This window comes from Rattus norvegicus, chromosome 6 (genome assembly GCF_021556685.1).
Source record: "Rattus norvegicus strain SHRSP/BbbUtx chromosome 6, alternate assembly SHRSP_T2T, whole genome shotgun sequence".
Taxonomy (NCBI): Eukaryota; Metazoa; Chordata; class Mammalia; order Rodentia; family Muridae; genus Rattus; species Rattus norvegicus.
The window spans coordinates 40,341,516-40,355,721 of record NC_141539.1 but is presented as its reverse complement, the minus strand read 5'-3'; the positions used below and the strand labels follow the sequence as shown (position 1 = coordinate 40,355,721).

The 14,206-nt window shown below is 42.4% G+C and overlaps 1 protein-coding gene across 1 annotated transcript in view; it reads left to right on the top strand.

Annotated features, from left to right (window-relative positions):
- Nucleotides 1-14,206, top strand: part of Vsnl1 (visinin-like 1) — a 123,159-nt gene that overhangs the window by 46,354 nt on the left and 62,599 nt on the right. Inside the window, 1 exon segment of the mRNA NM_012686.2 lies at nucleotides 3,195-3,361. Coding sequence (NP_036818.2) covers nucleotides 3,200-3,361 — 162 coding nt within the window. The 5' untranslated portion in view covers nucleotides 3,195-3,199.

Sequence of the window (14,206 nt, the reverse complement as noted above, 5' to 3'; positions counted from 1 at the left end):
CTCAAAATGTGTTTGTGGAGAATCTAATAGAAATTACCAAGGAGGCAAAGACAGTCACCCCACACACACATACCTGCCATGTCTCTCTCTCTCTCTCTCCTCTCTCTCTTCTCTCTCTCTCTCTCTCTCTCTCTCTCTCTCTCTCTCTCTCTCTCTCTCTCTGTGTGTGTGTGTGTGTGTGTGTCTGTCTCTGTGTCTATCTCTTTCAAAAAGAAAAAAGGAATGGAGGGAGGGAAGGAGGGAAGGAAAAAAGGAAGACAGGAAGGAAGGATAAAAGGAAAGAAGGAAAGAAGGGAAGAAGGAAGGAAGGGAGGGAGGGAGGGAGGGAGGGAGGGGGGAGGAAGGAAAAACCTTTTAAAAGAAAAAATCCAGTAGGTAAAAAATGATCATGGAAGCTTTACCAAGAAGGTAGTGCCCCAGGGTGGACAGTGCCTCCCCTATCAACATCTTGCAGAAGTGGTAAGATGTGAGCTGAGGTCATTTAAAGAAATGAAGGACTTGGACAAGAAGACAAATGGGGCATCATCCTAGAGAACCTGCAAGTCTGTGCAACTGTGTGCTGCTCTGTGCTAGCTCTGAAATCTGTAATCGCCCATTATTATAACCATATAGAGCAAAGAGACAGACCGGAAGGAAGTGACGCTACTTAGCAAGCAGCAGAGGGTGTGCCTTGCCAGGGAGATGGGCTGCGTGCTGGAGACAAGGGGGGCAGTGCTGAAGTTTGAGGTGGCAGATCCAGGCAAGGTTAGTGGCTTTATTCATGCAGCTGTGCACTGCAGGAGATGAGAATAGAATGAGGGATTTAGGAAGTGATAGAGCCTGGTGAGGCCTGGGCTGTTGTGGGTTGGGGGGCAGGTAATGGCGCAATCATGGGAGCAGGCCATAACAAGACTTTGTGCATGATCCACCCACTCCGGGCACACCTGAGCAATAGCTTTAACCTTGACTGTAACCAAAAGGCATGAAGGTATGCACTGGATTCTCCAGAATCATGACTCAGAGCCCTAACAATGCCCCTGTGTGTGAGAAAGACATTCATCCTTTCCCAGCCAGTAGGAACAGCTTAAGGCATCAAATGATCCATGGAGAATCCACTTTCTCTTAAACAGATAGACTGTTGAATATTTGGGGTGTGGTTTTTCCATAACTTTTAACCTATTTCTAACTATTAATTTATACTTATCTACAGTGTGTGATTTTGATAAATCTTTCTCTAACAAGTCAGCCAACCCAGCAACATGACCCATCTCTCCTTTGTCCATTTTTGAAAGTGATTTATATCTCTCTATCTCTCTGACCCTCCTCTTCTTCTGTTCCTGGATGCATACCCATCCCTTGTGTATCTCTGCTGACTCAGTCTAATCTTGTAAATCCAGTTTCCTTAGGTGTATGACTCTAGAAGTTACCACAGCGTTCCGAGTCTCAGGGAGCTATCCTCATCCTTGTTGAAGTGTGAGAAGTGCTCCGTGTAGGGCCTTCTCCAAGCCAACATTATATCCTCAGTAATTATTATTGTGAGGTGGGATTCTAATCGGTTGGTGCCTCTCTACCAAAAAGAACAAAATAATGGACTGAGAGCTCTGGTGCTCCGTCTTTTGAATATGAGGCTAACAGTGAATTACAGTTTTCTTACCCAGATTAATTAAATCTCACACCTGAGTACCCACTTGATTTCCACATCCAGCTGTGGAGTGCCATAGTAACTTATAATTAAGAGACATGCGCTAATAGAAGACTTAAAAGTGAAATTCCAAGCAAAAGTAAATAAAGAGGCTCTATGACGGAGGGCGGAGTTGTTGATTCCAGAGCCCCTTTATCAAACATAGGTACACGGAAAATGACTGCCCTTCCTACAGAATTCTGTGTACTGTCCTATGCTACTGGGACAGTGACAAGGTGAAAGACCTGCTCAATGTCAGGGCAGGTTCCTGGTGAAGACTGTGCGATCTGATTTAGGACAAGATCAAAATAATTACAACAGTAAAATATGAGATGACATTTCCCCTCGGGGTTGTTGCAAGTAGAGACCTACTTGGAGTGCATAGAATCAGTGGTCCGTTTGAGTATATTCTTTAAAACTGAAATCACTCTACTCACTAGATCTTAAAGATCTCCTGCTACTTTTCTCCCTCTGATGTGTCCTCATATTTTCATGAATTTTTCAGTTCCATTGTGACTTATTGGCCACATTTTAATTAATTTATTATTATAAAACATTTAAAATGGTTTGCAAAGATTTGTGATCTAGCAAAAATACAACTATTAATTTCAAGTTATTCTTCATAATCTTTGCCTAGCTACTTCTTTCTTGATTGACCATCACAGTAAAGCTGGGTTTTTATTTATATCTGATGATTTATTTTTATGAAGAAATTGAGAGAGGACAGTAATTAATATTTTTGTAACTGGCAGGCTTAGTTAATTACAAGTCAAAGTAGCAATCTGCCAATTCTGAACCTGACCTGTCCTCCTAGCCTGTGCTCTACTCTTGAACACACAAACATAGGACTCATGTAGGAGACATGACTTTATACACTGTTATTTTAGCTTTGAATGATTAAAAATGACAGGATGAAGTTTAGTCAATAGAAATTCAACAACCAATCTTTAGAACAAGCCAATGCTGAAGACAGTCTTGCAGGAAATGTTCAGAGATGAGAAGAGGTAGAATCAATGTAACTAATCAAAATGGGCCATTTTTATTCCCCTTCCCCCCAAGAAAACAGGTCTTTGAAATTCATCCAACTGAGATAAATATGACAGATGACCAAGATTTCCAAATTCCTTCTTAAACATTTGGTTACAAGCTCCTCCCTTGGTTTTTATCCATATATCTCCCAATACCCCTGCAAAACCAATGTAGAATTAGATGAGTAGGTACCAAGTGTTAATGAACTATAATTCACAGGAGTAACAAACAAGTTCCCATATAACTAGCATGAACATCAAGAACAACAGCTGTCTGGTTTCCACATAAGAGTCAGTGCCGTGTGACAGGTGACATGATGACAGAGATGATGAGCTGCAAAACTTCAGGCTTGTCCAAAGGGGTTTTCCTGTTCCTGGCTATTCTAGAACCAAGGAGAAGGATGGATGCAGACTTGGAGAAACTGTGATCAGACAGGCAGAAGTGAATTCTGACCAAAAGACCCTCCCAGTCGCTGTGCTAACTTCTTCGGTGTGGTTTTCTACAGGCAAAATGGGGAAACAGAATAGCAAACTGGCCCCAGAAGTCATGGAGGACCTGGTGAAGAGCACCGAGTTCAATGAGCATGAGCTCAAGCAGTGGTACAAGGGCTTCCTCAAGGACTGTCCGAGCGGGAGGCTGAATCTCGAAGAGTTCCAGCAGCTCTATGTGAAGGTATGGGATTCCAAATGCTTCTTATTCCAAAGGAGCACTAGCTGGTTAGTGACAGCTCTGGTGGCTTTCCCTTCTAACCTTCAAAAGGCTGTCTTGATGCAAAGGGGTATGCAATGCATGCGTGTGTTAGCACATGTGTGCTTCTAGAGACAAGTGAAGCAATTTCTGAACAAGAACAAAATAATTGCTAAAATACTAAATATAACTTTAGATGGTAAGAGTACCAGCTGAAAGAGATATAAAAATCTCAGAAATAGAGTCTGCTGACCACACTTGCATAAATATGTGAAGGACATGTATTTTTTTCTCTCTACTAAAGAGAATGTTTTTGTGAGTGACCAAGAAAGGTTCTCCTGACTACAGGTAAGGTCAGTGTCCCGACACAGCTCATTTAAAAGCAGAGGGTGTTACATATATTGAATCATTGACATCTACCACATGGATTCCATATTTTATACTGCTTAGAAGCTAATCTTTTCCTGCATGTTGGCTGTCATCAAAGTATAATTTCTGCTGCAGTGGCATCGTTCTTGTTTGCCTGCGTTTGTGAATTACTGTGGTTCTGGCATAATCTAGGGCATTCCATCTTGTGGACACTTACATAATGTTACACTGGCGGAAGAGATGCATTTTTTTTTTGTTTTAACCTTTTCTGACTGAAATACCAAGTAGGAAATGTCGCTTTTTATTATTTTATTATAACAAATGTCAGTGCGAGCTATGTGAACTCTCCAGGTGTGTGTCCATGCATGGGAGGTTTGCGTAGAGCTTTGAGGATTAAGGCTGAGCATTTACCAAAGTCTCCAATCCAGCATTTCCGTTCTTATACATGCTCAAAACGGGACATGCTCAAAGCTGCTCTGTACACAACGACAAAACAGGAACTCACCAGTACAACCATCGAGCTAGCTGAACTCCAGCAGAGAAGTAAGTTCAGGGATTCTACATTAGACAGAAATTAAAATGGGCTTCGTAGGACTACACATTAGTGCAGAGGTGCTAACAAACAGAAAGTGAAGCAGTACGGAACGAAGAGGAAAAAGCGAGGGAGGAGATAGGGCTATGGCTGGGTGATAAGGTACAAATCATGTTCAAGTTTCAGCTATGTTTTAGAATGGTGAGTATGTGGTTGTTTATGGAATTAAAAGCTGACCAGCTACCAAACTAAATTAACAAACAGATACTGCATGGACTACTAATGACTGCCAGGCCTTCCAAGTAATGACTGATCAATTTGTGTGCATGTAAGAACCCAAAGAATGTATAAAATATCATAACATCAAGAAAGGAATGTAGGCTGTGCGATATGCATGTACATGTTATAAGATCCCATGAGGAGCCTATGAGACAGCTTAGCTAGTGAAGACACTTGTCACCAAGCTCAGCTACCTGAGTTTGATCCCCCAGAAACTACATAGTGAGATATTGGGAAGGGAACCAAGTCATACAAGCCATCCATCCTCTTACCTCTTCTGGCGAACACACACACACATACACACACATATACACAGACAGAGTAGGGGTTTCTTTCTCTATTGCAGTGATAAACACTCTGGCTGAAGGATTTATTTGGCTTATACTTCCAAGTCACAGTTTTATTGAGGAACGTCAGGGCAGGAACTGAAGCCAAAACCATGGAGGAACCCTGCTATATGCTTGCTCCTTCTGGCTCATGCTCAACTGACTTTCTTATAGAACCTAGCACTACTGGCCAGGGGCAGTAACACCCACAGTGAGCTCGGCCCTTCTACATCAATCAACAATCAAAACAATTCCTCACAGATATGGCCATGGGCCAATATGATCTGGGCAAACCCTCCATTAGGATTCCCTCTTCCCAGGTGAATCTTGGTGGTATCAAGTTGACAATAAAAATCAGGAAATGAAAACACACACACACATACACACACACACACACACACACACACACACACACAAATATGTGTGTTTGTGTACATAAGTATTTGTGTATGTGCATACAATTTATAATATATATTATATATAGTATATACACATATTTAAGATCACTATGGCATTCCTAAAAAAAATCTAAGTAATGAGTCATTAGCATTTTGTGTAGAAATTCCAGGAGATATACCCACTATTTAATTGATATAAGTTAATTCTAAGCAGAGGTACCTCCCAGGTCATCTGGTGACTCCCCTCCACTTTCAGACTCCTATTTTGCCATTTCCTCATCTGGAATTAACCTGTGCTTGGAAACTTTTTACTGTCAGCATGAAGGAAAGCAGAGACAAATGAGCTGTGTCAGTCACCTTCATGTCACCGAAGGTCATGATTAAGAGATCAGAGTGCTGCTACTTGTCTAAAACCAAGGGGCTTTTGTCTTTGAAGAAGTAGGAAATGCACTGTGCCATTCATAAGCTGCAAAAGCCTCAGCCTCAAGCTCAGATGTGTAAGCATTGCACATATTACTGTGTAAGCATTGCACATATTACTGTGTAAGCATTGCACATATTACTGTGTAAGCATTGCACATATTACTGTGTAAGCATTGCACATATTACTGTGTAAGCATTGCACATATTACTGTGTAAGCATTGCACATATTACTGTGTAAGCATTGCACATATTACTGTGTAAGCATTGCACATATTACTGTGTTTTATGACACACAGAAGCAGGTGGACCAGAATCACCTGCCACCCCCATTCCCACTTCAACCCCCAACTCTCACCCCAACCATATCCAGTGGCTTTGCTTCAGAAAAGTGATACAAGACTTTCTAAGCTCTGGATATTCTAAGTAGCCTCTAATTTCAGCTCCTTAACAGTGAGACTTGCATATAGACTCTGTTCTTGTGTCAAATAGGCAGAAAGCAAAGTCCTCTCAGAGTCATCCAAGGACAGAGATCAAAGGAGAATCACAGGAGAACTATGCCATGTACAGGCACAGAAGGCAGCTCCGATAGGTGAGGAGAGAAGGCTGAGGGCTATATAAGGGGCCCAGGGGGCACTTGATGAGAAATGACTTCTTTTAAGGATTTCAGAAGAGTACCAGTGTTCACCAAGACAACTCAGAATCCTGGAGAATGAGTCCTTCACATAGTTCTTCTCTGTATGGTCAGGAGAGCCATCCTGGAACACACTGATAGGCCAAAGTTACTACAGCGTCTGGTGGAGCAAAGCTAACTGCAGCCTCTGGAGAGGCAAACCCACTTCAGTGTCTGATGGGACAAAGCCCACTGCAGCCTCCCATCTCTGTATAGCCTCCATTGCTGCCTCAGCTCTTTGCCATTCCAGATGTCACCTCAGTTGCTCTAAAAACAATATGATAAAGATTAAGATAGAAGCCAAATCATGGAAACACTCATCTGCTAGGCCAGGAGCCATGACCCTCACCCTACCCCTCACAAGGAAAGCCTTTTTAAGTTTCAAATGTAAAAGAACATCTTCATTAAGTAGACGTTTAACAACGTGAAAGGAAAGGTTTAGAAAAATAAGGCAAATTCTGCAGCACATGAAAGGCAAAAGCAGATAGGTGTTAAAGCTTGGGGATGCTCAGTGCTGTGGGAAGTGGGAGAAGGACTCCCTGGAATTCATTGGACAGCCAGCATAGCCAAATCTGCAGGCTTCGGGTTCTGTGAAAAACAATGTCTCGGAGACTTATAAGAGGAATTGAAATTGAAGAAGACACTTGATCTTGACCTCTAGCTTACACACACACACACACACACACACACACACACACACACACACACACACACACGTAGGCACATACACATGAACATATCCACACCATAAACAGTATATATATATATGTATATATACATATATATATACACACACACACACACACACACACACACACACACACACACACACAAAAGTAAACCAATATCACCTACCGTGCAGCTCTCAGTAGGGCCTCACAAAGAGAGTCCTAAAGTCCTGTAGACAGAATACACTACAGGACAAATCTCCAAGAAAGAGAGCTCGTACCTGAGAGGAAAGCAAGTCCTTTAAGCAGTTAAGAGAAGTTACCTGGCCTTGTCTTTGGCCATCTCTGTGGGGTTGTGTATAAAGAGAGTATGTGAGGGCATCTCACTATCCTGATGTAGTAATTTACATCCTTGTGTATGTGCCTATGTGTGGTGTTGCCCTGTATCAACAACCCACTCCCATTCATCTACAGGAGTGGGCGTTGTGACACACAGCTAGACATGGTGCCTACAAGTATGACACAGGTTTTATTCTTTAGAAATGTAGACCATAGACACGACATTTGCAATCATCATAAACCCAGTGGTGAGCAGGGAGCCTGCCATAGAGAAGCTTTGGGAAGTATCGTTGCTGACTACATAGCTCCTTCTTAGGAAGCCCTGCGGTGAAACCATCTCCAGACAATTTCAGGACAGTTATCATTACCCAGCAGGCTTGCCTGAGCTAATACAGAAGGTACAGATAACCACTGTTCCAAAACGATTGGCACTGATGCTTGGTGATGGGACAGGAATGGATAGGAGAGATGCTAATTTCAAAGTGGACTACTAACATAAGAAAGTTACTAATACAGTGAGAGGTGGAATACTTTAACCTTAAAAGACAAAATATTCATTAAACGATGGGTTTTTTAAGGACCTCTTATCAGCTGCACTCTGTCCCCTCTCTACTGGTACATTGATGTCTTATTCCTTAGTACCTATGAATGTGGCTGTATTCAAGTATAGGGTCTTTAAAGAGCTGATTAACTGGGGCTGGGGATTTAGCTCAGTGGTAGAGCGCTTACCTAGGAAGCGCAAGGCCCTGGGTTCAGTCCCCAGCTCCGAAAAAAAGAACCAAAAAAAAAAAAGAGCTGATTAACTTAAAGCAAGGTAAATAGAGTGAACGGATCCCACCCACTCACTGTGACTGGGATTTTTGTGTGGTGGTTTGAGTATGCTTGCCCCGGGGAGTGGCACTATTAGGCCTTGTCGGAAGAAGTATGTCGTTGTGTGAATGGACTTTGAGACCTTCCTCCTAGCCACCTAGGAGTCAGTCTTTGTCTTAGTGGCCATCAGAGGAAGATGTAGAACTCTTACTCTTCCTGCACCATGCCTGCCTGGATGCTGCCATAATCCCACCTTGATGATAATGGACTAAACCTCTGAACCTGTAAGCCAACCCCAATTAAATGCTATCCTTATAAAAGTTGCCTTGGTCATGATGTCTGTTCACAGCAGGAAAGCTAAGACACCTGCACCTGGACACAGGACTTAGGAAGAGACCATGAAAAGACCATGAAGTCACAGAAAGACACCTCAGAAGAAACCAGCCCTGTCCATGCATTGTCAAGGATTTGTAGCCTCCAGAACTGTATAGCACAGCATATTTCTCTTGTCTAATCCATCCAGTACTTGGTACTCCATTATGGTGGTCCTAAAAAATTAGTATAGTCCAGGTTCCTTTGCCTTCTGCAACTAATGAAAGGGCACCCTGTGAGGAGCACCTGGCTCCCTGCACACCCAGGATTTTCTGTGTCTCTGGTCACAGTAGTTGTAGCACGTGATACGATATCCTCCCCGCCCCCAGCACTGATGCAGCTAGGCTGAAAAAGAGGTGTATTTTGTCGATAAGTACCAAGTACCTGATTTTCTGCCCATAAGAATTTCCACTTTCCAACAATCATTTTGATTTCCAAAGCAAGATCACATAATTAAGATAGTTTGTCATTTTAATCCATTTTCAGGAAAACTGCTGCAATTTTCAAAACTAATCAAACTGTGGAGATGAGCAAGCAACCATCTGAAGGAGAGAGGAAGCACCCTCTCCCGGGATCCTTGGATCCTCCTCTTGGTTAGATTAAGGCTATTCCTAGCCTGCTTTGCCACCGTGATATCAAAACCAAGGAACATACCTAGTACAGTGTTGGGAGTGGACAAACTCCTGAGTGAATATGTATTGTTTTGAGGACCCTCCTACATCACACTCATATGAATGACAAGGCCCTACCCTGGTCCAAATATAGATATTGACAGTATGTGGAGAAAATATCAACCACGGCTTCCTTTTTCTGGATGACCGCAGCTTGAGCCTGTTCTCTACAGAGACTACTAAGATTAGCTAATCTGCCTCATCCTTCATCATATATATGTGATGCATGCATGCATGCTCTGGGTCTCCGTGTTTCCATCAGAGCAAACAGCCCACCTGATCCCAGCCCTTTCATACATGAGTGTGTGTCTACCATTTTTTCCTTCACCCATCTCTCCAGCCAGATCAATTCCAAAACCATGAAGGTCATACCAGCACAGTCCTGCAAAGAGCCCTAAGTAGATGTTGATACACATTTGATGTTTGACCTCAGGAGACGTTGGGGTTATCTCAAGGTGAGTTACACAAGAAGTATAGGATTAGTTAAAATAGTTTTGGCATCTAGAGACCAACAGATATGCAGTTCAATTTCAGCTGGGCTACAGGTGCCAATTCTCTGCCTCTCTGGATCTGTTTCCTTATTTATAGGTGAAAATAATAAGCCTTGTCACCTCACTTGGAGTCCCAAAGATAAAGGAGGTGAAAATTATTTACAGCTTACCATTTGCATCATGAGTTATCTACTCTTTATTCTCAGAGAACCAAGACTGAAGTGGGTTTTAACTTGTGTGCCAACTTTGATGGCACTACAGGGAGATATACAGCAGTAGACTCAGGCTTTAGGAAGATTCAATAGAGAACTAAGCTTTAATCAAATGATGATATCCACTGTGCATTCCAGAATGGAGGAGTGGGATCTCAGGACACAGCCATAGGCTGTGCCATTTCCCCTTCCACTGTGGATTCCTACAACACTGTGGATTGCCCTCCCAGGAACAAAGCCTTTCCCACAGCCAGGTGCTAAAGTGAGTGGGGATTGGAGTCACGGTGTAGGGTGTGTGTGTGTATGTGTGTGTGTGTGTGTGTGTGTGTGTTAGAGAAAAAGAGGGAGAGGGAGAGAGAGGTGGAGAGAGACAGAGACAGAGACATACATGGAGTCATTTCTTTCCACCTTTATGGGGGTTCAGGGGACCAAACTCAAGTCATCAGGTTTACATGGCAAGCCCCTTTACTCACTAAACTATCTCAGAGGCCACTGGGTGTTTTTTTAAGTCAGTCCCCCACCAATCACTCTTATCCCACCCTTGCACCCTGCTCCAGAAAGGAGACTCACTTGTTCATTTCCTACAGCTTGTCATTTCCCAGAGACAATGAAAGAACTAAACGTTTGGCTAGGATCCAGTCCAAGTCTCCTGAGCCTCAGCTTATTTCACTGTCCCAAGTTCTCTTCCCAAAAGAGTGTTAGATGCTGGCAAGGCAGAGGATGGCAGTGCCCTGGAGTCCAATTTGATCATCACTGATGCAACAGTTTGGATTTTAAATAAAATTTATTCACATATAACAGGAGAGTGCCTGCCAAATCATTCCATGTCCCTCCAAGTGGTCATTTCCTAAAGAGTTTCTGTAATTTGGTGTTAGAAAATGTCCTTCCAGCTCCTCCATCAATGAGCGGTGTCTCTGCCTGGCTCCTTTGCTTGTTCATAGACTGTTTCCTTTCAGTGGAGTCAGTCCTGTGGAGACATGCCTTGTCTTCAGGAAGCTCCATGCCTGGAAGAGCTGGAAAGTAGGCTTATTTTCACTTTGCAAAATCATCTTAATCTGCAGCAAAACATATTGGTGGTGTCCAGTAAAACTTCTCTAGGCCAGGCATATCCAACCTGTAGCCATGGGTTAGCTATGAATAAATTTGGCTCAGTACATTTGTAGATAACATCATTCATGTGTCAAAATATTGAATAACCCTCTGGGCTAAAAGCATTGGAAAACAAGTCTAGTCCTGAAAATTCTGTTCACGGAATTATCCAGTGTCAAATATTAAAACAAAGGTAAATGTTACATGGCCTGGCTTGATGATTCAGTGGGTAAAAGCACTTGCTACACAAGTATAAGACTCCAAAACCACATGAAAAGTAAGAAGCATATGAATACATGCCTGGAACCCTAGCATTGTAGAGCTTGCTGGTTGACAGCCTCGATCCAGATTCAGTGAGAGACCCTTTATAAAAGGAAAGTGGAAATCAATAAAGTAGTTCACCCAACATCCTCCTTTGGTCTTCAAGCATGTCTCCATTTAGGAATAGACACACACACATGACCCATGCACACACTACATGCATGTATACATACACACATAACTAGGAGATAAAGTTATCCAGATAGAAGAACCTGAGAATTTGATAATAAATATATTTTAATAAAATAACAAATACATTCAAGTTAATAATATATTTAGAAAGTATCCTATGGTTCTCCATACAGACTTAGGATTCTACTTTCAATATTTGCTCATATGCTTTTAAAGTCTACCTTCTGGAATGCAAGGCACTCTTCCCAAAAGTTTATATAATACATAATAAATATAGGATTGCATGTGTAAACCTTTGTTTTAGGGACTTGGTCTTGTCTGGTTGCTTCCTAACTTTGGATAAGTGCCTTCATCAGGTTATAAGCCACAGCATTTGCATAAACCTATATGTTGGCTTATATCAGTGGCTCTTAAATGTTAGCACTAGTCACTTGGGCTGACTGTGCAATCAGCGGGTGCATGAGTTCACTCCACAGGGTTGCTAACCTCAGGTGGCTGCGGTGGAGAAAATGCATAGCTAACAAATTGAGAGCATGTCTAGATATTAAGCAAGAGCTATTCTTTGGTAAACTTTGGGGATGCTATCACCAGTAAAGAACGGTGTATGTATCTCTCCCTGCACAGCTTTCATTGGAGTAGCCCAAGAAATTTCAAAAAGCACAGAAGATACTTTTAACCACTGGCAGAACATTTTATGTCCCTTGGCACTAGTTATTGGGACTGTGATGTTTTGTATATGCTCAGTCCAGGGAGTGGCACTATTAGAAGGTGGAATAGGTGTGTCACTGTGCTTGTGGGCTTTAAGACCCTTAACCTAGTTGCCTAGAAGCCAATATTCTGCTAGCAGACATCAAATGAAGATGTAGAACTCTCAGCTCTGCCTGCACCATGCCTGCCTGGATGCTGCCATGTTCCTGCATTGATAATAATGGACTGAACCTCTGAACCTGAAAGCCAGCCCCAATTAAATGTTGTCCTTATAAGATTTGCCTTGGTAATGGTGTCTGTTCACAGCAGTAAAAGCCTAAGATGGTGACTAAAACAAAGAAGAAAGAAAGAAAGAAAGAAAGAAAGAAAGAAAGAAAGAAAGAAAGAAAGGAAAGGAAGGAAGGAAGGAAGGAAGGAAGGAAGGAAGGAAGGAAGGAAGGGAGGGAGGGAGGGAGGGAGGGAGGAGGAAAGAAAGGAAGGGGAAAAGAAAACTCTCTTCTGAACTAGACTTTCAAATTAACTTCAATAGCATGCAAATAAGAATAGACATTTCTGGGCTGAGGAAATGGCTCAGCAAGTGAGAGATTCTGCTAGAAAGTTTGAAGACCTCAGTTCACATCTCCAAAACCTGCATTTAAAAGCCAATTGTGATGGTTCTGTGTGCCTGTAACCCCAGAACTAAGGTAGAGGGAACAGAGACATGAAGATCCTCCCTAAGACTTGCAGTTCACTAGCCTACTTCCGGGTTTAGTAAGAGACCCTGTCTCAAGGGAATACGGCTGAGAATTAATAAAGCAGGATACAACCATTATCCTCTTCTAGTCTCCTTGTACACTGCACATGAGTGTATATACCACACATAGACACCATGCACACAAATGTAGCATGCACAGAGAGAGAATATTTCTTATCTTCACTTTGCTCAACTTGTCTGTTTGCATGTGTATGCGAGTGCGTGTGCGTGTGTGTGTGTGTGTGTGTGTGTGTGTGTGTGTGTACCACATGTGCATGCGTGTATGCCTGAGTAAACGGTCCCTGATTCATTCAAGATCTAGAATGAGTTGTTTGAAAGGCAGCTCTTTATCAGTACAATTGGAAAGGCACCAAGACCTTGCTTCTCCAGGAAATATTTTGTTAAAGGAAGCAACAGATGACTTCCATCTTGTTGGGGACAGAGTATATATGTGTGTGTGTGCATGGGTGGTTTGTCTGAGAGGTGTATGAATGTGTTCATGTGTGTGCACATGTGTGTCAATTTCCACATTATTTTTTTTGAAGACAGCATCTCTCACTGAACCTGTAGCATATCAATTTAGCTCCGAAAATAAGCTCTGGGGTTCCACCTGCTCCCACCCATGTCAGGACTGAAGTTACACACACGCACTAGCATGCCCAGCTTTTATGTGTGTGCTGAGAACTCAAAACGAGGTCCTCATGCTTGTCCAACATACACTTTCCTGTTTCCAAGTGGCCCAGCCTCCTAATATCAACCAATGACTCTCAAAATTTTGATAATAGAATTTATGGCTCAAAAAAATTGGGGGATAATCAGTTTTCAAGGAGTGGGATTCTGCTTCTTAATCAGAAGTAACTAAGAATAGAGCTTACTAAAATATTGTTGGACAGACCTATACACAGACGCATTTTAATCCCTTAAGGAAACTGTTGTTACATAAGACGTAATGTCATGTCGACTGGGCAGTGAGGATGTTGTAACTCTTACTGAGAAGCTTGGAATACATTTACATTTGGAATGTTTGCCAACATAACTGAGGCTGCTCTTCAACTTGAATTAATGTGGAAAACAAGAACTAGGTCTTAAATCTCAAAGAAAAGACAATGAGGAGAGAGTCTGGGAAAACACAGTTCTATGCGAGGCTCCAGTTGCATTTCACTGCAGTGAAATTTGAAGAATAATGAGCTAGAGTTAGAGATAGCATTCGCCCTCAGAGAGGTCCGAGTGATAACCTTCTCCTGTCTCAGGGGTGTGAAATCACTTTGTGCGGCTTCTCCACCCTG